This window comes from Toxotes jaculatrix, chromosome 12 (assembly GCF_017976425.1).
Source record: "Toxotes jaculatrix isolate fToxJac2 chromosome 12, fToxJac2.pri, whole genome shotgun sequence".
NCBI classification, from domain to species: domain Eukaryota; kingdom Metazoa; phylum Chordata; class Actinopteri; family Toxotidae; genus Toxotes; species Toxotes jaculatrix.
This window is the reverse complement of record NC_054405.1, coordinates 20,020,944-20,045,906: the sequence shown is the minus strand read 5'-3', so window position 1 is coordinate 20,045,906 and position 24,963 is coordinate 20,020,944. Positions and strand designations below refer to the sequence as shown.

At 36.2% G+C, this 24,963-nt stretch overlaps 1 protein-coding gene across 1 annotated transcript in view; it reads right to left on the bottom strand.

The window, feature by feature from the left end:
* coro6 (coronin 6) overlaps positions 1 to 24,868 on the bottom strand; it is a 52,461-nt gene extending 27,593 nt beyond the window's left edge. The window contains exons 1-5 of the mRNA XM_041051082.1: positions 24,658 to 24,868; positions 21,394 to 21,593; positions 17,995 to 18,117; positions 14,380 to 14,509; positions 14,052 to 14,230 (exon numbers count right to left, since the gene is read on the bottom strand). Of these exons, the coding sequence (XP_040907016.1) occupies positions 14,052 to 14,230; positions 14,380 to 14,509; positions 17,995 to 18,117; positions 21,394 to 21,591 (630 nt within the window). The 5' untranslated portion in view covers positions 21,592 to 21,593; positions 24,658 to 24,868. The remainder of the gene's footprint in view (positions 1 to 14,051; positions 14,231 to 14,379; positions 14,510 to 17,994; positions 18,118 to 21,393; positions 21,594 to 24,657) is intronic.
* Positions 24,869 to 24,963: the final 95 nt, after the last annotated feature.

Below are 24,963 nucleotides of genomic sequence, written 5' to 3'. Positions count from 1 at the left end.
ACTATGACATTTTTTATGACTTTTTGAGGTCAAAAAAAATTTTGACTTTTTTTGCCCGAAAAAAACGCCTTACTATACTATGACGTTTTTTATGACTTTTTGAGGTCAAAAAAAATTTTGACTGTTTTTGCCCGATTTTGACGCCTTACTATACTATGACGTTTTTTATGACTTTTTGAGGTCAAAAAAAATGTTGACTTTTTTTGGCCGAAAAAAACGCCTTACTATACTATGACGTTTTTTATGACATTTTGAGGTAAAAAAAATGTTGACTTTTTTTGGCCGAAAAAAACGCCTTACTATACTATGACGTTTTTTATGACTTTTTGAGGTAAAAAAAAATGTTGACTTTTTTTGGCCGATTTTGACGCCTTACTATACTATGACGTTTTTTATGACATTTTGAGGTCAAAAAAAATTGTGACTTTTTTTGGCCGATTTTGACGCCTTACTATACTATGACGTTTTTTATGACATTTTGAGGTCAAAAAAATTTTTGACTTTTTTTGCCCGAAAAAAACGCCTTACTATACTATGACGTTTTTTATGACTTTTTGAGGTCAAAAAAAATTTTGACTTTTTTTGCCCGATTTTGACGCTTTACTATACTATGACGTTTTTTATGACTTTTTGAGGTCAAAAAAAATGTTGACTTTTTTTGGCCGAAAAAAACGCCTTACTATACTATGACGTTTTTTATGACATTTTGAGGTCAAAAAAAATTGTGACTTTTTTTGCCCGATTTTGACGCCTTACTATACTATGACGTTTTTTATGACATTTTGAGGTCCAAAAAAATTTTGACTTTTTTTGGCCGAAAAAAACGCCTTACTATACTATGACGTTTTTTATGACTTTTTGAGGTAAAAAAAAATGTTGACTTTTTTTGGCCGATTTTGACGCCTTACTATACTATGACGTTTTTTATGACATTTTGAGGTCCAAAAAAATTTTGACTTTTTTTGCCCGATTTTGACGCTTTACTATACTATGACGTTTTTTATGACTTTTTGAGGTCAAAAAAAATTGTGACTTTTTTTGCCCGATTTTGACGCTTTACTATACTATGACGTTTTTTATGACTTTTTGAGGTCAAAAAAAAGTTTGACTTTTTTTGGCCGAAAAAAAAAGCCTTACTATACTATGACGTTTTTTATGACATTTTGAGGTAAAAAAAAAACTTGACTTTTTTTGGCCGAAAAAAACGCCTTACTATACTATGACGTTTTTTATGACTTTTTGAGGTAAAAAAAAATGTTGACTTTTTTTGGCCGAAAAAAACGCCTTACTATACTATGACATTTTTTATGACATTTTGAAGTCAAAAAAAATTTTGACTTTTTTTGGCAGATTTTGATGCCTTACTGTACTATGACGTTTTTTATGACATTTTGAGGTCAAAAAATTTTTTGACTTTTTTTGGCCGAAAAAAACGCCTTACTATACTATGACGTTTTTTATGACATTTTGAGGTCCAAAAAATTTTTGACTTTTTTTGGCCGATTTTGACGCCTTACTATATTATGACGTTTTTTATGACTTTTTGAGGTCAAAAAAATGTTTGACTTTTTTTGCCCGATTTTGACGCCTTACTATACTATGACGTTTTTTATGACTTTTTGAGGTCAAAAAAAATTTTGACTTTTTTTACCCGAAAAAAACGCCTTACTATACTAAGACGTTTTTTATGACATTTTGAGGTCAAAAAATTTTTTGACTTTTTTTGGCCGATTTTGACGCCTTACTATACTATGACGTTTTTTTATGACATTTTGAGGTCCAAAAAAAGTTTGACTTTTTCTGGCCGGTTTTGACGCTTTACTATACTATGATGTTTTTTATGACATTTTGAGGTCCAAAAAAATTTTGACTTTTTTTTGCCGATTTTGACACCTTACTATACTATGACGTTTTTTATGACATTTTGAGGTCCAAAAAAATTTTGACTTTTTTTGGCCGAAAAAAACGCCTTACTATACTATGACGTTTTTTATGACATTTTGAGGTCAAAAAAAATTTTGACTTTTTTTGCCCGATTTTGACGCTTTACTATACTATGACGTTTTTTATGACTTTTTGAAGTCAAAAAAAATTTTGAATTTTTTTGGCCGAAAAAAACGCCTTACTATACTATGACGTTTTTTATGACTTTTTGAGGTAAAAAAAAATGTTGACTTTTTTTGGCCGAAAAAAACGCCTTACTATACTATGACGTTTTTTATGACTTTTTGAGGTCAAAAAAAATGTTGACTTTTTTTGCCCGAAAAAAACGCCTTACTATACTATGACGTTTTTTATGACTTTTTGAGGTCAAAAAAATTTTTGACTTTTTTTGCCCGATTGTGACGCTTTACTATACTATGACATTTTTTATGACTTTTTGAGGTCAAAAAAAATTTTGACTTTTTTTGCCCGAAAAAAACGCCTTACTATACTATGACGTTTTTTATGACATTTTGAGGTCAAAAAATTTTTGACTTTTTTTGGCCGAAAAAAACGCCATACTATACTATGACGTTTTTTATGACTTTTTGAGGTCAAAAATTTTTTTGACTGTTTTTGGCCGAAAAAATCACCTTACTATACTATGACGTTTTTTATGACATTTTGAGGTCCAAAAAAATGTTGACTTTTTTTGCCCGATTTTGATGCTTTACTATACTATGACGTTTTTTATGACTTTTTGAGGTCAAAAATTTTTTTGACTGTTTTTGGCCGATAAAATCGCCTTACTATACTATGACATTTTTTATGACATTTTGAGGTCAAAAAAATTTTTGACTTTTTTTGGCCGAAAAAAACGCCTTACTATACTATGACGTTTTTTATGACTTTTTGAGGTCAAAAAAAATTTTGACTGTTTTTGCCCGATTTTGACGCCTTACTATACTATGACGTTTTTTATGACTTTTTGAGGTCAAAAAAAATGTTGACTTTTTTTGGCCGAAAAAAACGCCTTACTATACTATGACGTTTTTTATGACATTTTGAGGTAAAAAAAATGTTGACTTTTTTTGGCCGAAAAAAACGCCTTACTATACTATGACGTTTTTTATGACTTTTTGAGGTAAAAAAAAATGTTGACTTTTTTTGGCCGATTTTGACGCCTTACTATACTATGACGTTTTTTATGACATTTTGAGGTCAAAAAAAATTGTGACTTTTTTTGGCCGATTTTGACGCCTTACTATACTATGACGTTTTTTATGACATTTTGAGGTCAAAAAAATTTTTGACTTTTTTTGCCCGAAAAAAACGCCTTACTATACTATGACGTTTTTTATGACTTTTTGAGGTCAAAAAAAATTTTGACTTTTTTTGCCCGATTTTGACGCTTTACTATACTATGACGTTTTTTATGACTTTTTGAGGTCAAAAAAAATGTTGACTTTTTTTGGCCGAAAAAAACGCCTTACTATACTATGACGTTTTTTATGACATTTTGAGGTCAAAAAAAATTGTGACTTTTTTTGCCCGATTTTGACGCCTTACTATACTATGACGTTTTTTATGACATTTTGAGGTCCAAAAAAATTTTGACTTTTTTTGGCCGAAAAAAACGCCTTACTATACTATGACGTTTTTTATGACTTTTTGAGGTAAAAAAAAATGTTGACTTTTTTTGGCCGATTTTGACGCCTTACTATACTATGACGTTTTTTATGACATTTTGAGGTCCAAAAAAATTTTGACTTTTTTTGCCCGATTTTGACGCTTTACTATACTATGACGTTTTTTATGACTTTTTGAGGTCAAAAAAAATTGTGACTTTTTTTGCCCGATTTTGACGCTTTACTATACTATGACGTTTTTTATGACTTTTTGAGGTCAAAAAAAAGTTTGACTTTTTTTGGCCGAAAAAAAAAGCCTTACTATACTATGACGTTTTTTATGACATTTTGAGGTAAAAAAAAAACTTGACTTTTTTTGGCCGAAAAAAACGCCTTACTATACTATGACGTTTTTTATGACTTTTTGAGGTAAAAAAAAATGTTGACTTTTTTTGGCAGATTTTGATGCCTTACTGTACTATGACGTTTTTTATGACATTTTGAGGTCAAAAAATTTTTTGACTTTTTTTGGCCGAAAAAAACGCCTTACTATACTATGACGTTTTTTATGACATTTTGAGGTCCAAAAAATTTTTGACTTTTTTTGGCCGATTTTGACGCCTTACTATATTATGACGTTTTTTATGACTTTTTGAGGTCAAAAAAATGTTTGACTTTTTTTGCCCGATTTTGACGCCTTACTATACTATGACGTTTTTTATGACTTTTTGAGGTCAAAAAAAATTTTGACTTTTTTTACCCGAAAAAAACGCCTTACTATACTAAGACGTTTTTTATGACATTTTGAGGTCAAAAAATTTTTTGACTTTTTTTGGCCGATTTTGACGCCTTACTATACTATGACGTTTTTTTATGACATTTTGAGGTCCAAAAAAAGTTTGACTTTTTCTGGCCGGTTTTGACGCTTTACTATACTATGATGTTTTTTATGACATTTTGAGGTCCAAAAAAATTTTGACTTTTTTTTGCCGATTTTGACACCTTACTATACTATGACGTTTTTTATGACATTTTGAGGTCCAAAAAAATTTTGACTTTTTTTGGCCGAAAAAAACGCCTTACTATACTATGACGTTTTTTATGACATTTTGAGGTCAAAAAAAAATTTGACTTTTTTTGCCCGATTTTGACGCTTTACTATACTATGACGTTTTTTATGACTTTTTGAAGTCAAAAAAAATTTTGAATTTTTTTGGCCGAAAAAAACGCCTTACTATACTATGACGTTTTTTATGACTTTTTGAGGTAAAAAAAAATGTTGACTTTTTTTGGCCGAAAAAAACGCCTTACTATACTATGACGTTTTTTATGACTTTTTGAGGTCAAAAAAAATGTTGACTTTTTTTGCCCGAAAAAAACGCCTTACTATACTATGACGTTTTTTATGACTTTTTGAGGTCAAAAAAATTTTTGACTTTTTTTGCCCGATTGTGACGCTTTACTATACTATGACATTTTTTATGACTTTTTGAGGTCAAAAAAAATTTTGACTTTTTTTGGCCGAAAAAAAAGCCTTACTATACTATGACGTTTTTTATGACATTTTGAGGTCAAAAAATTTTTTGACTTTTTTTGGCCGATTTTGACGCTTTACTATACTATGACGTTTTTTATGACTTTTTGAAGTCAAAAAAAATTTTGAATTTTTTTGGCCGAAAAAAACGCCTTACTATACTATGACGTTTTTTATGACTTTTTGAGGTAAAAAAAAATTTTTGACTTTTTTTGGCAGAAAAAAACGCCTTACTATACTATGACGTTTTTTATGACATTTTGAGGTCAAAAATTTTTTTGACTGTTTTTGGCCGAAAAAATCGCCTTACTATACTATGACGTTTTTTATGACATTTTGAGGTCAAAAAAATTTTTGACTTTTTTTGGCAGAAAAAAACGCCTTACTATACTATGACGTTTTTTATGACATTTTGAGGTCAAAAATTTTTTTGACTGTTTTTGGCCGAAAAAATCACCTTACTATACTATGACGTTTTTTATGACATTTTGAGGTCCAAAAAAATGTTGACTTTTTTTGCCCGATTTTGATGCTTTACTATACTATGACGTTTTTTATGACTTTTTGAGGTCAAAAATTTTTTTGACTGTTTTTGGCCGATAAAATCGCCTTACTATACTATGACGTTTTTTATGACATTTTGAGGTCAAAAAATTTTTTGACTTTTTTTGGCCGAAAAAAAACGCCTTACTATACTATGACGTTTTTTATGACTTTTTGAGGTCAAAAAAATTTTTGACTTTTTTTGGCCGATTTTGACGCCTTACTATATTATGACGTTTTTTATGACTTTTTGAGGTCAAAAAAATGTTTGACTTTTTTTGGCCGAAAAAAATGCCTTACTATACTATGACGTTTTTTATGACATTTTGAGGTCAAAAAAAATTTTGACTTTTTTTGCCCGATTTTGACGCCTTACTATACTATGACGTTTTTTATGACTTTTTGAGGTCAAAAATTTTTTTGACTGTTTTTGGCCGAAAAAATCGCCTTACTATACTATGACGTTTTTTATGACCTTTTGAGGTCAAAAAAAATGTTGACTTTTTTTGGCCGAAAAAAACGCCTTACTATACTATGACGTTTTTTATGACATTTTGAGGTCAAAAAAATTTTTGACTTTTTTTGGCCGAAAAAAACGCCTTACTATACTATGACGTTTTTTATGACATTTTGAGGTCAAAAAATTTTTTGACTTTTTTTGGCCGAAAAAAACGCCTTACTATACTATGACGTTTTTTATGACATTTTGAGGTCAAAAAATTTTTTGACTTTTTTTGGCCGAAAAAAACGCCTTACTATACTATGACGTTTTTTATGACTTTTTGAGGTCAAAAAAAATGTTGACTTTTTTTGGCCGATTTTGACGCCTTACTATACTATGACGTTTTTTATGACATTTTGAGGTCAAAAATTTTTTTGACTGTTTTTGGCCGAAAAAATCACCTTACTATACTATGACGTTTTTTATGACATTTTGAGGTCCAAAAAAATGTTGACTTTTTTTGCCCGATTTTGATGCTTTACTATACTATGACGTTTTTTATGACTTTTTGAGGTCAAAAATTTTTTTGACTGTTTTTGGCCGATAAAATCGCCTTACTATACTATGACGTTTTTTATGACATTTTGAGGTCAAAAAAATTTTTGACTTTTTTTGGCCGAAAAAAACGCCTTACTATATACTATGACGTGTTTTATGACATTTTGAGGTCCAAAAAAATTTGACTTTTTTTGCCCGATTTTGACGCCTTACTATACTATGACGTTTTTTATGACATTTTGAGGTCCAAAAATTTTTTGACTTTTTTTGGCCGAAAAAAACGCCTTACTATACTATGACGTTTTTTATGACTTTTTGAGGTCAAAAAAATTTTTGACTTTTTTTGGCCGATTTTGACGCCTTACTATATTATGACGTTTTTTATGACTTTTTGAGGTCAAAAAAATGTTTGACTTTTTTTGGCCGAAAAAAATGCCTTACTATACTATGACGTTTTTTATGACATTTTGAGGTCAAAAAAAATTTTGACTTTTTTTGCCCGATTTTGACGCCTTACTATACTATGACGTTTTTTATGACTTTTTGAGGTCAAAAATTTTTTTGACTGTTTTTGGCCGAAAAAATCGCCTTACTATACTATGACGTTTTTTATGACCTTTTGAGGTCAAAAAAAATGTTGACTTTTTTTGGCCGAAAAAAACGCCTTACTATACTATGACGTTTTTTATGACATTTTGAGGTCAAAAAAATTTTTGACTTTTTTTGGCCGAAAAAAACGCCTTACTATACTATGACGTTTTTTATGACATTTTGAGGTCAAAAAATTTTTTGACTTTTTTTGGCCGAAAAAAACGCCTTACTATACTATGACGTTTTTTATGACATTTTGAGGTCAAAAAATTTTTTGACTTTTTTTGGCCGAAAAAAACGCCTTACTATACTATGACGTTTTTTATGACTTTTTGAGTTAAAAAAAAATGTTGACTTTTTTTGGCCGATTTTGACGCCTTACTATACTATGACGTTTTTTATGACATTTTGAGGTCAAAAAAATTTTTGACTTTTTTTGGCAGAAAAAAACGCCTTACTATACTATGACGTTTTTTATGACATTTTGAGGTCAAAAATTTTTTTGACTGTTTTTGGCCGAAAAAATCGCCTTACTATACTATGACGTTTTTTATGACATTTTGAGGTCAAAAAAATTTTTGACTTTTTTTGGCAGAAAAAAACGCCTTACTATACTATGACGTTTTTTATGACATTTTGAGGTCAAAAATTTTTTTGACTGTTTTTGGCCGAAAAAATCACCTTACTATACTATGACGTTTTTTATGACATTTTGAGGTCCAAAAAAATGTTGACTTTTTTTGCCCGATTTTGATGCTTTACTATACTATGACGTTTTTTATGACATTTTGAGGTCAAAAAAATTTTTGACTTTTTTTGGCCGAAGAAAATGCCTTACTATACTATGACGTTTTTTATGACTTTTGTAGGTCAAAAAAAATTTTGACTTTTTTTGGCCGAAAAAAAACGCCATACTATACTATGACGTTTTTTATGACATTTTGAGGTCAAAAAAAATTTTGACTTTTTTTGGTCGAAAAAAACGCCATACTATACTATGACGTTTTTTATGACATTTTGAGGTCCAAGAAAATTTTGACTTTTTTTGGCCGATTTTGACGCCTTACTATACTATGACTTTTTTTATGACATTTTGAGGTCAAAAAAATGTTGACTTTTTTGGTCCGATTTTGACGCCTTACTATACTATGACGTTTTTTATGACATTTTCAGGTCAAAAAAATTTTTTGACTTTTTTTGGCCGAAAAAAAGGCCATACTATACTATGACGTTTTTTATGACATTTTGAGGTCAAAAAAAATTTTGACTTTTTTTGGTCGAAAAAAACGCCATACTATACTATGACGTTTTTTATGACATTTTGAGGTCAAAAATTTTTTTGACTTTTTTGGTCCGATTTTGACGCCATACTATACTATGACGTTTTTTATGACATTTTGAGGTAAAAAAAAAACTTGACTTTTTTTGGCCGAAAAAAACGCCTTACTATACTATGATGTTTTTTATGACTTTTTGAGGTCAAAAAAAATGTTGACTTTTTTTGGCCGAAAAAAACGCCTTACTATACTATGACGTTTTTTATGACATTTTGAGGTCAAAAAAAATGTTGACTTTTTTTTGGCCGAAAAAAACGCCTTACTATACTATGACGTTTTTTATGACTTTTTGAGGTCAAAAAAAATGTTGACTTTTTTTGGCCGAAGAAAACGCCTTACTATACTATGACGTTTTTTATGACTCTTTGAGGTCAAAAAAAATTTTGACTTTTTTTGCCCGATTTTGACGCTTTACTATACTATGACGTTTTTTATGACTTTTTGAGGTCAAAAAAAATTTTGACTTTTTTTGGCCGAAAAAAACGCCTTACTATACTATGACGTTTTTTATGACTTTTTTAGGTCAAAAAAATTTTTGACTTTTTTTGGCCGAAAAAAACGCCTTACTATACTATGACGTTTTTTATGACTTTTTGAGGTCAAAAAAATTTTTGACTTTTTTTGCCCGATTTTGACGCCTTACTATACTATGACGTTTTTTATGACATTTTGAGGTCCAAAAAAATTTTGACTTTTTTTGGCTGATTTTGACGCCTTACTATACTATGACGTTTTTTATGACATTTTGAGGTCAAAAAAAATGTTGACTTTTTTTGGCCGAAAAAAACGCCTTACTATACTATGACGTTTTTTATGACTTTTTGAGGTCAAAAAATTTTTTGACTTTTTTTGGCCGAAAAAAACGCCTTACTATACTATGACGTTTTTTATGACATTTTGAGGTCAAAAAAATTTTTGACTTTTTTTGGCAGAAAAAAACGCCTTACTATACTATGACGTTTTTTATGACATTTTGAGGTCAAAAATTTTTTTGACTGTTTTTGGCCGATAAAATCGCCTTACTATACTATGACGTTTTTTATGACATTTTGAGGTCCAAAAAATTTTTGACTGTTTTTGGCCGAAAAAAACGCCTTACTATACTATGACGTTTTTTATGACTTTTTGAGGTCCAAAAAATTTTTGACTTTTTTTGGCCGATTTTGACGCCTTACTATATTATGATGTTTTTTATGACTTTTTGAGGTCAAAAAAATGTTTGACTTTTTTTGCCCGAAAAAAACGCCTTACTATACTATGACGTTTTTTATGACTTTTTGAGGTCAAAAAAAATTTTGACTTTTTTTACCCGAAAAAAACGCCTTACTATACTAAGACGTTTTTTATGACATTTTGAGGTCAAAAAATTTTTTGACTTTTTTTGGCCGATTTTGACGCCTTACTATACTATGACGTTTTTTTATGACATTTTGAGGTCCAAAAAAAGTTTGACTTTTTCTGGCCGATTTTGACGCTTTACTATACTATGATGTTTTTTATGACATTTTGAGGTCCAAAAAAATTTTGACTTTTTTTTGCCGATTTTGACACCTTACTATACTATGACGTTTTTTATGACATTTTGAGGTCCAAAAAAATTTTGACTTTTTTTGGCCGAAAAAAACACCTTACTATACTATGACGTTTTTTATGACATTTTGAGGTCCAAAAAAATTTTGACTTTTTTTGGCCAAAAAAACGCCTTACTATACTATGACGTTTTTTATGACATTTTGAGGTCAAAAAAAATTGTGACTTTTTTTGCCCGAAAAAAACGCCTTACTATACTATGACGTTTTTTATGACTTTTTGAGGTCAAAAAAAATTTTGACTTTTTTTGCCCGATTTTGACGCCTTACTATACTATGACGTTTTTTATGACATTTTGAGGTCAAAAAAAATGTTGACTTTTTTTGGCCGAAAAAAACGCCTTACTATACTATGACGTTTTTTATGACTTTTTGAGGTCAAAAATTTTTTTGACTGTTTTTGGCCGAAAAAATCGCCTTACTATACTATGACGTGTTTTATGACTTTTTGAGGTCCAAAAAAATTTGACTTTTTTTGCCCGAAAAAAACGCCTTACTATACTATGACGTTTTTTATGACATTTTGAGGTCAAAAAAAATTTTGACTTTTTTTGGCCGATTTTGACGCTTTACTATACTATGACGTTTTTTATGACTTTTTGAGGTCAAAAAAAATTTTGACTTTTTTTGGCCGAAAAAAACGCCTTACTATACTATGACGTTTTTTATGACTTTTTTAGGTCAAAAAAATTTTTGACTTTTTTTGGCCGAAAAAAACGCCTTACTATACTATGACGTTTTTTATGACATTTTGAGGTCAAAAAAATTTTGGACTTTTTTGGTCCGATTTTGACGCCTTACTATACTATGACGTTTTTTATGACATTTTGTGGTCAAAAAATTTTTTGACTTTTTTGGTCCGATTTTGACGCCTTACTATACTATGACGTTTTTTATGACATTTTGAGGTCAAAAAAAATTTTGACTTTTTTTGGCCGAAAAAGACGCCATACTGTACTATGACGTTTTTTATGACATTTTGAGGTCAAAAATTTTTTTGACTTTTTTGGTCCGATTTTGACGCCTTACTATACTATGACGTTCTTTATGACATTTTGAGGTCCAAAAAAATTTAGACTTTTTTTGGCCGATTTTGACGCCTTACGGCCGTATGCCGTTTTTTATGACATTTTGAGGTCCAAAAAAATTTTGACTATTTTTGGCCGATTTTTACGCCTTACTATACTATGACGTTTTTTATGACATTTTGAGGTCCAAAAAAATTTTGACTTTTTTTTAGCTTGTTAGCCTAGTTGATTAGCTGATTCGCATTATCCTAGCTCGGTTGCTCTGAGCTAAGTGGGGGGGTTCTCGGCCGGCTGACCCGTAGAGTGACCGCCTCTCTGCCAAATATGGTACACTCCCACTAAAATCCAAGATGGCGCAGCTCAAATGCCCATGGTTTGGTCACAAAACCGACTCCCCAAAACCAATGGGTGACGTCACAGGTGCTACGTCTGTGTTTTTAGGTCTATGAACATTAGACTGGGATGATTCCACACCACTGGACTGGGTGAAACTAATATTTTGCATATTAAGGGGGATACAAACGGCCCCTCCCAATTTGAGCTGATCCCTGTTTGTACTGAAACATCATTGGCTCAGCCGCTCAGTCAGTCATCAAACTGTCAACAGAAAACAAGAAAGACGAGCAGGGTAAATTAAGAAAGAAGCCACAGACACACACCCACATACACACTTAATTGCTTTTATTTGAACAAAACCACATGCAAGGAACACACAAAGCATATTCTTTTCCATGTTTTCATGCTACCAAATTGAACAGAATTTTTCCTTCTTTTCTCCGCGCACACACACAATGTTGGGGAGTAACGGAATACATGTAATGGCGTTACGTATTCAGAATACAAATTATGAGTAACTGTATTCCATTACAGTTACAGCTTAAATAGATAGTATTCAGAATACAGTTACATAGTTGAAATCAATGGATTACGTGACGATATTTCTGTTTCACCAGTTTATATTTATTCTCTAAATAAACTAAGGCAACCTGATGCATTTCCCAAAAGCCCAGACTCCACGAAAACAAACGTAAATAAACTAGCTATTTGCCTGATCAGTCGGTCAGAATGTAGTCGGACGAGGAGCACCAGGAGCAAGAGCTTGAGCCGCAGGCGGCAAAACAGAGCCGAGACAGGAACGCGTTTCTGTCTTGGGAATTCAAACAGCATTTCACATTGAAGAAGGAGGGAGAACGAAATATAACTGTGCAGTGCAACCTCTGCTTACCAGCAAACAGCCTTCTGTCAGCACCCAAAGACTCCACCTCCAATCTGTAGAAGCATCTTTCATTTTAATTCGCCAGAGGTTGGCATCTACTGTAGTTTTACTGGTCATCTTGCTATTTAATGATAGTATCACCTGCTAAGTTGATGTGCGACTTAACTGTTGATTTATTAGCCCCAGAGCCGTTGAAGCAGTCTCACTAGCCCTGTACGACATGTTTGCTAACGTCAGCTAAAATTAGCGTGTGTTAGCTTACACAGCAGTTAGATTTTTTCAACACCTACGCACAGTCACTCAGTGTAAAAATGTTATATGTAACAGTAAATTCTGTACAGAAACATAATATTGTTGAATATAATTTTTGTTATTTAATGTTCTATTTTCTCTGCTGAGTAAATAAAGAAACAAAGGTAAAATTGGTCAATTTTTCTCTTTTTTAATCATGCAAAACATTTATAAAATGCAATTCAATGTGGAAGTAATCCAAGTATTCAGAGTACGTTACTCAGATTGAGTAATGTAATGGAATACATTACAAATTACTTTTTTGGGCATATTCTGTGACGGAATACATTTTGAAAGTATCCTTCCCAACACTGCACACACACACACACAATAGTTTTAATTTTTAAATAAACATAGTGTTTGAGTATGAATAGCATATGTAGCTTACTTTAGTACACTCTACTGACTGTATATCATGTATATCATTAGATTGTTTTCATATTGCAAACAAAGTATTCATGTTAAAATCACAGTTCCACTTGCGTCCATCGAGCGATCGGTTAAAAGGCCTCTCCAAACCAAGCTCCTGGGCTGAATTTCAACCTAAGCCCGCCCCTGCCCCTACTTCATTTTATAAGGTAAAAAAAAGTCCAAAAAACTGTCCAGTTTTTCCTGAGAGCGCTAAGAAAGAACAAACTCCCTCCACCGCTCCTGAAAAACTTTTACCATTGCACGGTAGAGAGTGTGCTAACCTGTACGGTGTGGTACGCCAGCTGCACCGCAGCAGAGAAAAAAACAGCTGCAGCGGGTCATTAAGACGGCCGAGTGGATTGTAGGCTCCCCACTTCCCCATCTGGACAAGATCTACTCGAGCTGTCTCCTTCGACGGGCCACAAAGATCCGCAGGGACCCCACTCACCCAGGACACTCACTGTTCAGCAGCCTCCCCTCTGGCAGACTCAGAGTCATTGGGGCCCGCGCCAAAAGCACAGATTTTTCCCCATGGCTGTGAAAAGGCAGCTGATGGAACACTAACGCTGTTTTTCATGCCATCTAGATATACTACAGTATATTTATATTGTATATTGTAGATACAGAGATTTTATTATCTATTTTATATTTATTTATTTTATTGTATTGTATTTATTTTTTCAACATATTTATTACCTTTATAAACACCTGACCGCAAGCTGCTACTAGAGATTGCTGCCAAACAAAATTTCGCTGTAACTTGTGTGCAGTGACAATAAAGTTCTTCTTCTTCTTCTTCCTCTTTTCTTCTTCTTCTTCTTTTCAGTATCAGCAGATGATTTTCTCCTGGCCTTATAATAACTCCTAATCTTTAGTTAAAGACCTCAGATATAGGTTTTATTGTTTGTGAATTAACTGTACTGCAGGGCATATATTTATGTGTGTTTTCTACTCACTCACCGCAACCACCTCCCTCTTGCGGGGGTCACAAACACGCAGACGTCGGTCCTTACAGGTGGTGCAAAACAAGCTGCCGTTTCGGTTCCAGCTGATGCTGTAGATGAGGTCTGGGTGGTCGTCCATGGAGACGAGGGGTTCACCTGTCCCCACGTTCCAGATGATTATCAGGTTATCACTGCCTGGAGGGGTGATTGGGTCAGAAAAAAAAAAAAAAACAGATGGACATTTGAACATAAATAAAAACCCTGCTGGTGTCTGTTCTGACTTGCACTAAGTCCTAAAAAGAAGATCACAGGGATGTGTTTGTGGGTATGTGCACATATCCTACCCGCAGTGAGAAGGATGTTACGTGCTGTGGGGTGCCAAGTGACAATGCCAACACGTTTGGAGTGTCCCTCCAGGACCACGACGGGGTCGGAGAGGGGGCGGGTCAGTGCATGATCTGGAATCTGCCACACCTGGAGAAGAGGGAGGAGGGAATGAACTTGTCTGTTTGAGCAGGAATTGTGCGTCCTATCATCTGCATAGCAAGCAATGCAATGAGCTGTGCAATATCTTTCAAGACCCTTTTAAACATCACGTCGCACGTCAGTATATAACTACAGTAACTGCAGTCCCACATCTTTCAGTTTTCCGCTAAACTCAGCACATTGCCACAGATTTATTGTGCAGCTCAGTAATTTTAATTGATTAGACCGTGAGTGAGAGGGACACATTTGCGTTGCCTCACAGTGAAGGTCACAACTGATAACACCCACGTACTAATGTCCACACCTGTGTGCAATGCCAGCAGACTGCCTAATGTCCAAGGACCGGATAAGGCTTTAACTGTTAAGTAGGGGTGGTGAAAGAAAATAGTTATTGATTAATCGCGATTATATTATGGACGGTTATGAGATTATTAAATTTCCAAAGATCATTTTTTTTATTGTAATACACAGCAGTGACTCTCCAGTTACTGGTTGTCATACAGGATTTAACCGCAAGGCGGAGCTGTTGACAAACAGTCATAACAAAACACCCCGGAAACAGAGCCCGCGAGCGAGCTTACTATGCTAGCCATGATGCTAGTGAGACGAGAGGTGTGTGAAATGGACAAAGTAAAACCATTAAACGACAACCAACCAATCCATCCAGCTGCATCTGGGCTAAAAGCGAGCGTGTGGACGCACTTTGGTTTTCATGGCAGGAGTTTTAAACACGTCAACAGGACGTACGTTGTCTGCCGCACTAAGCTAAAGTACTGTGGCAATGCTAGCAACACGGGGTTCGAACCACGGTCTGAGCTCTTCTTCGCGGAGTTTGCGGTATAGAGAACTGATGGATGGACGAGGGCGTCATCACGTGTGGCGCTTCCATCCAGAGGAAGTTGCGTGCGCTAAAGACAACCGCCTGAAGCCTGTCATTCCACCGAATCAACGTACTCTCTCAATCACCAAATAAAACACCATATGTTATTTGAGTTCAGTGCCCTCAGTGGTTGCTTTGAGCCTGACCACAGCGCTGGCATGCCACTGTACTTTCATATAAAACCTATATTTTAAAAAGACATGTCATGGACGAGCGAGCGGATGTTATTTTCTGCACTTTGTTGCTCTGTGTGAATTCCTTAAAAATAAAACTCAGGGTGGTGCAGCAACAAAACAAACAACCAAACAAACAGGCCCATGAAAACACATCTCTCATTAATGTTACAGTGAGAGACGATGATTTTTTTTTTTTTTTTTTAGCAGTGTGTTGAAATGTGGCCATTTCAGTTACACAACACAGCAGGTGATGAGTTGACCCGCATATGATCAAGAAGACATTAAGCTGTTCCTGTTGCTCTGCACACACACACACACACACACACACTAATGAGCATTTTCAGATGACACAATGATCCGTCTCTGTGAACTGAAGAGAATGACATCACAGTTATGGCCTTTCTGTAGCTCCACGCTGCCAAGACTGGACAGCTGCAACTGTCTGTCTGTGTGTGCCGGACATAAACAAAACACACACACACACACACACACACACACACACACACACACACACACACACACAAAGCACTCAAGCAGCATCCCAGCAGCTGCTGCCATAGAAGAAGCAGCGATTCAATCATTCGATCGCACAAAGATTCCTGCCATGTTGTTGTGAACAAGTGTGATCAAATTTGTCCTCACTGACAGCTGCGCTGATGCACAGATACATGTCGAGTCAACAGACATGTTGTCATAACACAAAGAAAAAAATGTTATAATCGACACACACGGACATACTTCACATACTGCAAATTTTTCTACACACACACACACAGGAAGTAAATCGGTGTGACTTAGGGAGAATATTTATGTTTTTGGACTAAAGTAATTTTATTTATCAAACTGAAAATGTTTTCCTCATGTATAATGATTGCAGTAACTGAAACAGAAAATTTTATGATTGAGTAAATCATATTTAATGAAAACATTTTAGCATCTCATTAGCTATTCTATCATTACATAACATTATTATTTTATTTATTTCCCTGCTACTGATAGGAAAGAAGACAAGGTATCTAGATTGGGACAGAAAAAATAATCAGCAATTAATCTCTATTTTAGATTACGCTCGGACTTTTCACAGCTATGTGACATACATGTTCTTATTTGTGTCAGTGGAGCAGCTCATCACTCATATTTATCCCAGACACTAAACCTGGTTCTTGCTTGTGTTTGAAGCGCTTCAATTCATGTCATAACTCATCACTGTCACAGGCATTTTCCAGAGGGGACTTCTCAAATAATGTAATTTGCTGATAAAGGATGCGTTCACAATTTTTGAAGAGTGTGGAACATTAGGAAGGGATCTCTTTTTGGCAAGTATGAACAGGACAAAACACCTCTCAGTGATCATATGGGCATCTGACCATTGTTATAAGGCAGACTTGAAAAAATATGAACCTATCCTCTAAACTCTGTAGACATTTTATCAAGTAAAAGGAACTGAATACAAGGACAGGCAGGTTGTAAGAATACAACAAAAAATACAGAAATTAAAGGGGGACTGTAAAAAATCCAGCTGCTTTAATGGGATTTTTAATCTGTTAACTTCATACTTTGTTCTTCACTCAGCTTCACACATAACAAAATCTAATGTATTTGCCGGAACAATGATCCATAGATGTCATATTTTCATAATGATTAATATTCTGACACAAATGTATGTGGCAGGTTTTCTGTAATGATCATGTTTAACCATCTCTGTTCCTTGCCTGCAGTCCAGGCCTTTCAGCGACCCCTGCTGACTGAATTCAGCCATGAGCCTCTGGGCCATACACACCTGCAGTGTATCACAACCAGATAGTCAGACCAGAAGTACAGGAGCTTCTGGTGTCTGTCCTCAGTCCAAAACTCAATGACGACAGTTTTGTATGTTTAAAATGGAACCTATTCTACAATGTCTGCATGCATCTTAATTATTTACTTTTTGTTTTTTCCCCCATCATATTTAAATCCAAACTTCACTGGAAGGAAGATGAACAAATATCAAAACACTTTATTTTCTGGGGAAGAAATTATACTGTGAATAAATCCCACTGTGCAGGTCAGAGCAGCAGGATTAGCAGCTGCATTACAATGACAAAGTTGGTTACAGACTCTGACCAACCTGTTAAGGATAAAATCTGACGAGAAGAGTGATGAAGAGATAAAGATGAGGGGGAACAGGTGGGTGGACAGTCAGACAGGTAGACGCAGTGATGCCTTGACTGATTCATTTCCCTTATTGTTCATTAAACAGGCAAACTCAGGCTGTGGCGAACTCTATGACTGTTGTCTGAGTCACCGAACAACAAACTCCTCCACACACACTTGCAACTTCTCTCTCCCACTCAGAACTTTACTTCTACACACACACACACAGAGAGAGAGAGAGAGAGAGAGAGAGACACACACACACACACACACACTGTCATTACCATTGCGGTGCAGTCCTCCGAGCAGCTGGCCAGGATGTTGTCGTCATGAGGACACCAGTCGATATCGAGGACAGGTCCAGAGTGGCCGATCACCAGCGGGTAGTTCTTATCCACGCGACCTGTCTGCAACACACAACAGCAGTGACACACAGGAGTGAGTTACAACTCAGTGTATACACAATAACTCTCCATTAGCATTCATCAATTTGTCACAACAAAGTGAAAAACAGTAGTACGCACAATTGGAAACAAGTCCAAACAAGTTCAGATTGCAAGTTCAGTCCTGAGTTTCAAAAAGATCTCAAACTAAGGTTCATTTAATCGCCATTCCCCAGGTTTTGATCTTGTCACACATCCTCTTTATCAGATGGAGTTTGTTTGTCATGGAATTGTAAATGTTCAATTTCTTTTTTAAATTAATTAAAATTAATTAATTAATTAAATATTTTTTTGATGATTTTGAGGACTTTTCATCCAAATGAACCCTGCAGTGAGGTGATTTTCTCCACAATTATTTCCAAGATCATGAATAAACTTAAAATTGCAATTTTTTGAGCCAACATGGATGAAAAGTGCTAAAAGTGCTCAGAAAAAAATGGAAATTTGAACAGCTACTACACCACAACACGCAGGCAAACTCTGTCTGCTGATGAAGATCATGTGATACGATCGAGTCACTGAAATGCAGCTAAGAAGTTATCCTGTTACTGGGTCACAGGATAAAAATGTTGGGTTCCTGCTGACCCCCCAAGACCAAATGTGGCAGTCAAAACTTTCAACATGCAACCAAAACTCTTCAAAAAAAAAAACTCTCAGTATCATGGTGGACTCCCAGGACACACATAAAACAAGACATTCTAAGATGAAAACTGATGTTACCTCCAGATTATTCCATCGTTCCCTGTTCTTATCATGTGAACATGTGTATCAGCTTTTGAGATATCCCTCCCTCCACACACACACTCACCAAAAAACACACCCCAAGAGAGGTGTATTTATAGCTGAGCGACGAGGCGTTGAAAGGGGAGTTTTTCTTGTGGCCTGTTGGGGACCCAGAGGGGGGAGATGGAGGATGGAGAGCACGTTGGTGTGTATTAATAGCATGTCTGTTCACCATGGCTCCAGTACATAATCACGTCCACTTCCCAGTGTCTCTAAAAAACTCTGTACTTCCCTGTGTCTTCCTGCTCTTTGTCACTAACTTCCATGGTTGATGTGCTGATGTTTGTGAGAGAAAAATGTTCGTTCCACTCTCTGTAGTCCCATTATAATTCTAGCATAATTGTCATGTGGGCTAAAGTTATTTAAAACATGAAGTACACTCATTATCTACAAGCTTTGTGTAGCATTATTATATATTATATTCTTGTTACATCATTTTTCATAAACTGCATATTTGTTTGACTGAAGACAATTAACTCTTGACGGACTGTGACTGGCAGCTGGGGTCAGCAGCCCGGCTCAGAATGAAATCTGCTGAGTGGAGGCATCTCACAGGGCAGGTCAAATAAATTGCTGCAGCCTTGGCTGATTACAGCGGCGTCAGCAGTTACTTGGAGCCCTGCACCTTGAGCTGTGTCCTGCAGCTAACTGGACACATTGTGAAACTGGCCACAAAAATGAATAGTTTGTTTTTTTTCCAAGATGTGATAACTTAAAATTATACTGCATTATCATCAAAACAACTTCAGCGGATAAACTCTAGCTATTTCATCAAATGTGGTATACAGCACTGGTAATCTATTTTATTTTGATCGGATCACTGCATATCTCCTAACATGATGGCGGACTGAAATATTTATCCCTCCCACCAGAAAGTTTTGTCTTTCTGGTGCCCATCATTTATTTTAAGGAGATGTTGTTATCATCATGAGGCGCGATGAACTTTAACACCACACTGAAGCATCGGAGCTTTAAACGTCTGACGTGTCCTGACCTGTTGCTTTTCCTGTCGCTGTATTTCTGTTTCAGCAATTATAGTGTCCTTCCCCAGGTCCAGTGCAAATATTATGTCCTCTGCTATTAGAGGCAGAACATACTTATGCTTAAAAAAATAACTACTGCAAGACAGTAAGTGGCATTTCTCTGAGGAAGTAGCTATTGTAACCGTCACACTGCTGATATCATCATTTGGCTCTAATCCGTTTTGAAAAGTAGCTTGTTTTCTGTCTTTCTGATAGAATTAGACTTTAGGATTACATTCACCTTATGGGCTCAACCTCAGAGGATGAGACATAAGCTTTTCTGTGTATTTTAAATATCTGGAGGAGCAGAAATTATTTGGCCTCAGCAAAGGGCAGCCTGCCAAAGGCTTGGGGAGTCCTTTGCTTCGCTCTCCTGTTTATAGCCTGCTGATTATGTCACGCAGCATTGACTCTGTTATAGCTACTTATAGCTAAAGTTTACAGAACCTTGAGTTGCTGAGACGAGCCTCCAAACAGGACCAATGCTTAGTCAAGAAACCTGAAACCACCTCTGGCCAATTGTATCAACAATACTAAAAAAATTTACTTTTGTGTGTTTGTAGTTTGGAAAAAACATACACCATAATGTAACTATTCTTAAAGTCTGTCTCTTTTTGATAATTTCACATTAGTTCATCCTCCTCACCGTTACTTTTTTATCAGGTGGATATTATACAGTATATTTCCCTTGGTAGAAACCTGGTTTTGGAACAGATCAATACACAGAGACACGGTGATCTGAAACTGAAGTGGTCAGATGGATTTCTCTATTCATCCTGGCATTACCTGGTGATGAGAGCTGAACACTAATGCCATTTCATTAACACTGAGATACAAAAGGTTACAAGCAAAAACAAGCAAACTGTCTTTACTTCTCTTTCCTTTTTCCCTCTTTCTCTATAAGTTCTCCTCTTTGTCTTACTTTCTCCTTTTTTCCCCTCTCTCCTGTGTTACAAAAACATCCTGCTGTAACCTCCGCTATGTTGATTGAAAGGACGTCAGGAGAGCACCAAAGTTATTACAATTGATTCCATGAGGGACATAAATGTCTGTTCCAAATTTAATGGCAATCTATCCAATAACTGTACAGACATTCCACTGAAACTACAAATGTCCACAGGATTCATCCTATTGGAAGCATGATATTCCAGTGGTAGACGGACCAACCAACAAACCGGACTGCCAGCCATAGAGCCACTAGAGTGGCTAAAAATGAGTAATCTTCCCCAAAACACAGCTTATTATTCTCACACTTTCATTTACAACCTTATCCACATTCACTCTGCAGCAGAATATGTCCATGAGTTTCTGTAAATCTGTAAATTTCTGTAAAGTCTTGGGATAATCAGCATTTTGTCCCATATTTAGTGGCAGACAAATTGAACACTGAACTCATGGACACTCTGCTGTGCGTTTCCCCTTTGACCTTACTGACCTTAGAGAGGGGCAGGACCAGAAAGGCTCCTCCGCCGCTGGATTCGACAATGACCGCCAGGAACTTTGGGTTGACGGCGCAGAAAGAGCTGTCCCACGTCACCTTGGAAACACGAATGTCATCATAGCCCTGCTCAGCCTTGACCGCCTGGCCAAAGACGTGGCGAAACTTACTCTGCCGCACAATGCTGCGACTCATGGCTGGGGTGAGCAGAGGAAGGACGAAGATGTAAAGGGGAAAGAAATGGGATGAGAGGTGATGAAAAGTTTGGGGGGGGGGAGTGTGAACAGGAAAAGAAGAAATACACAGACAAAAAGACTATTAGAGAAAGAATTTCAGCAAATTACAGCATCATCACCCATGAAACCAAATCTAACTAAAATTAAAATCACTAGCAGAGAGTTTTATGAACAGTTACATACTTTATGTTGGGTCAGAAGTGCCATGATTTATTTGGCTTCATATGAATCATTTTAGGATTGCGATATGGGAGATTTGTTTAGAAAATACTGAAGATGGCTTAAAGCAACAGAGAGTGATCAGATCTCTTCCCTACAAGGAAGAACTTTCATAGAAAAGCAAACACATGCTGTCAGAAAGTAAAGACAACTCGTGAGCTTATTACCACAATGTTGTAGTCATCATAATCTGTGCTTTTTAAGATTTACATCTCCTCCTACAGTGTATGTGAATCGTGTTTATAAATGTTTTCTTGCTGAACAGTAACTATCACTTCTTGTTTTCAAGGTTGAAGATGACTCAGCTACTGAAAGGCGCTTTCAAGCTGCTTATTTTGAAAGTTCACAGGGCAGTTTACTCACCTTTGGTATTTTATTCACATTCAAATTCTCATAAAGTAGATTAAATAATTTGTCTGTGTCATGCTAGCTAGGACTAAATTTCTGGTTTCTACTGTTAATTGTGCACTTCAACCTCTGACTGCTCATTCATACTGTAGATCCATCAATATATTTTAATAGGGCATGAAAAAGTGTCAGCCTGCTTACTTTGAGACATCGGATCCACATGAACACACTATTCTCACAGGTTTGATTCTAGTTTTTTTTCCAGGAGAGATTTCTGTGGGTGGGACTTAGTTAGAAAAAGTGATGTCACCTCCTTCTATTGACCAATCAGGATCCAGCAGTGAATTGGTTGTTCCCTGTCAATCAAATCTGATCAAACGAATGAAGCAGATATAAGCTGAATTTTTTTGAGTGTTGAACTCTTAAAAAAAATAAGATCTTGTTTTTGTTTTTAACTTATTGAGTCATGAATATTTGATGTTGTACAGAAGTACTTTGAACTGAAGCCAAGCTTTCAGGGGCTTTAAACAACCTTCTGCTATTCATCTCTGAATAATAAACTCTGCAATGTGTTTTTCGGGCTGCTTGTTGACAGATAACTTGCTGTCCTGCATCTCCCCCAGGCACCAGGCCAGAGGGACTGTAATCCTCCAAATCACAGGAGATATTCTATAACAGTGCCTGCCATGAGTGTAGTTATTAATAGTTGATTGTCCCACCAAGCACTATGTGACAGTCAGACACCAAAGACAAACACTAAGACACAGTGAGCAGATAAAAGACAGGGAGAAAACTTAATATATGACAGATTCAATACCAGGGTGAAGCTAGCAATACCCTGACCAGCAGTTACCTTCATTCACACTCATGTGATACAGTCCCTGTGAGAAAGTAGTTTAAAACTTATCTAACATACATTCTCAGACTTCACTGGCTTACATAAGGCCAAAACTAAAAACCCAAATCAGAAAGTAGGCCTGCATTGGTCCCTGCAGACGTCTGAGAAATGCAGCAGAGTTCTTCCCCTTGTTTAGTGGATGAGCATAAACTCAAACTGTCTGGCTCTTTAAAATAAAACCTTAAAGACCACCAACTGAAGCCAGGGTCCAGTTCTTTTCCTGCTGAAATCTGTCAGCTTCTCAGGCCTGTGACCATGAAGTGACCCAGATCCTGCTGTGATGTCTGACTTTCACATCAGAAAATATTACATCTCACCTAAAAGTCAGACCTAGAGACTGTGGGATACATGACTCAACCAGACTGATGAGAGGACAGAAGCTCTCTCTGCTTTTCTGGAAGCTCTCCATTATCAAGAGATTTACATTCCGGCGACCACTTCAGGCCAGCCAGCTGTGGGGCACTTCAGGGCGAACACAACATTATACATACGTATATATATATCTCTTTGACAGTAAAGTTTAATTCTGTGTTTTTTTTTCCACCTGGCTGTCCAGATAAACTGCTACAAAAGAAAAGGAAGCAGCGGCTGTCCTGCTGCTCTGAAAATCCCCATGGCACAAATGACTAACTTTATCTTAATGATAAAAAAAGAAAAAAAAATGTGTACATGCTTATCATCTGATTTGAAAATGAAAATGCCTTCATCCTGTTCAACTTTGAGGAAAGGGCTCGAAAAGCTCAAAAATCGTACATAACATAAAAGAACAATGACAAAGACAGAGAAAGGAAAAGGAAAGTAAAGTAGAAATAAAACAAAGTTTCCACTCTCTCAAAGTTTATTTTTATATCACTGAACCAGAAATTCATCATTTTAACAAAGGAGGGGAGATATTAGCGGATCTAAAAACTTGTAGCCTTTGGGAAACCGGTGACAGAAATATGAGGTTTATAGTAAATTAAATCAAACGTGGAAATGCTCCTTTAATTCTGCCTCAGGTTAATGAGATTACCCTCCGCTGTCGCGCATGGCACGGCCCTGGAGAGCCGAGACAGAGCGAAAGAATGACACTGCCACTTTCCTAATATAGACATGACAAACTGCACTGTCCCACCCGGGCCAGCCGCTCCTCCCACCCAACTGCCTGATCCTAAATAGTCCCAGAAAGAAGCCAACGCACTCTGTGGCGCTTTATCGTTAATGAACGGATCGTAAATTTATACAGCCAACGCGCACAAACACGCATAAACACGGGAACATGGGCTGTCAGAGGTGCAGGGGGTGGGATGGAGGGAGGGGGAGGTTAGTAATATACAACTGCTCCTTAAAGTAGCCCACAGCTGCCATGTAAGACTCAAAACCCGCTCTGTTCACGGGCGGGGGGCATGCACAATCACAATGTACCGACTCTGTCTCTGTCTTTTTTTTAAGGACTTCCAAAGGTAAGGACACACTCACTCCTCTCCAGCAGTGCAGTAAAGCAGCTGACGCACCTCTCACCCCACTGCAGCACCGACTCTGACACATGTATAAGGAAAGATAGTCCACAAGAAAGCTCACCTCAGGTTTTGGGGAGACCCCTCTTCCCTGGACAACTCTCACGGTTTGTGTTGTAAACCCCACTCCTCCTCCTGCTGCTGCCGCCGGTTTTATCCCTGTGAATGATATTCCTTGCGATCCGGCTTCCTGGAGTTGGTGCGGACTTGCTGAGGAGACGCACTGGACAACTGCGTGACGCTCCTCGGCAGGGAAAGAGAGAGGGGAGAGTACCGGGGCAGAGCAGGGAGAGAGGAGGGTGGGTGTAGGGTGGGTGCCGTCTATTTTGGAACAGGCTCTGTCAGTACAGAGAAACGTGACGCGGGCCGG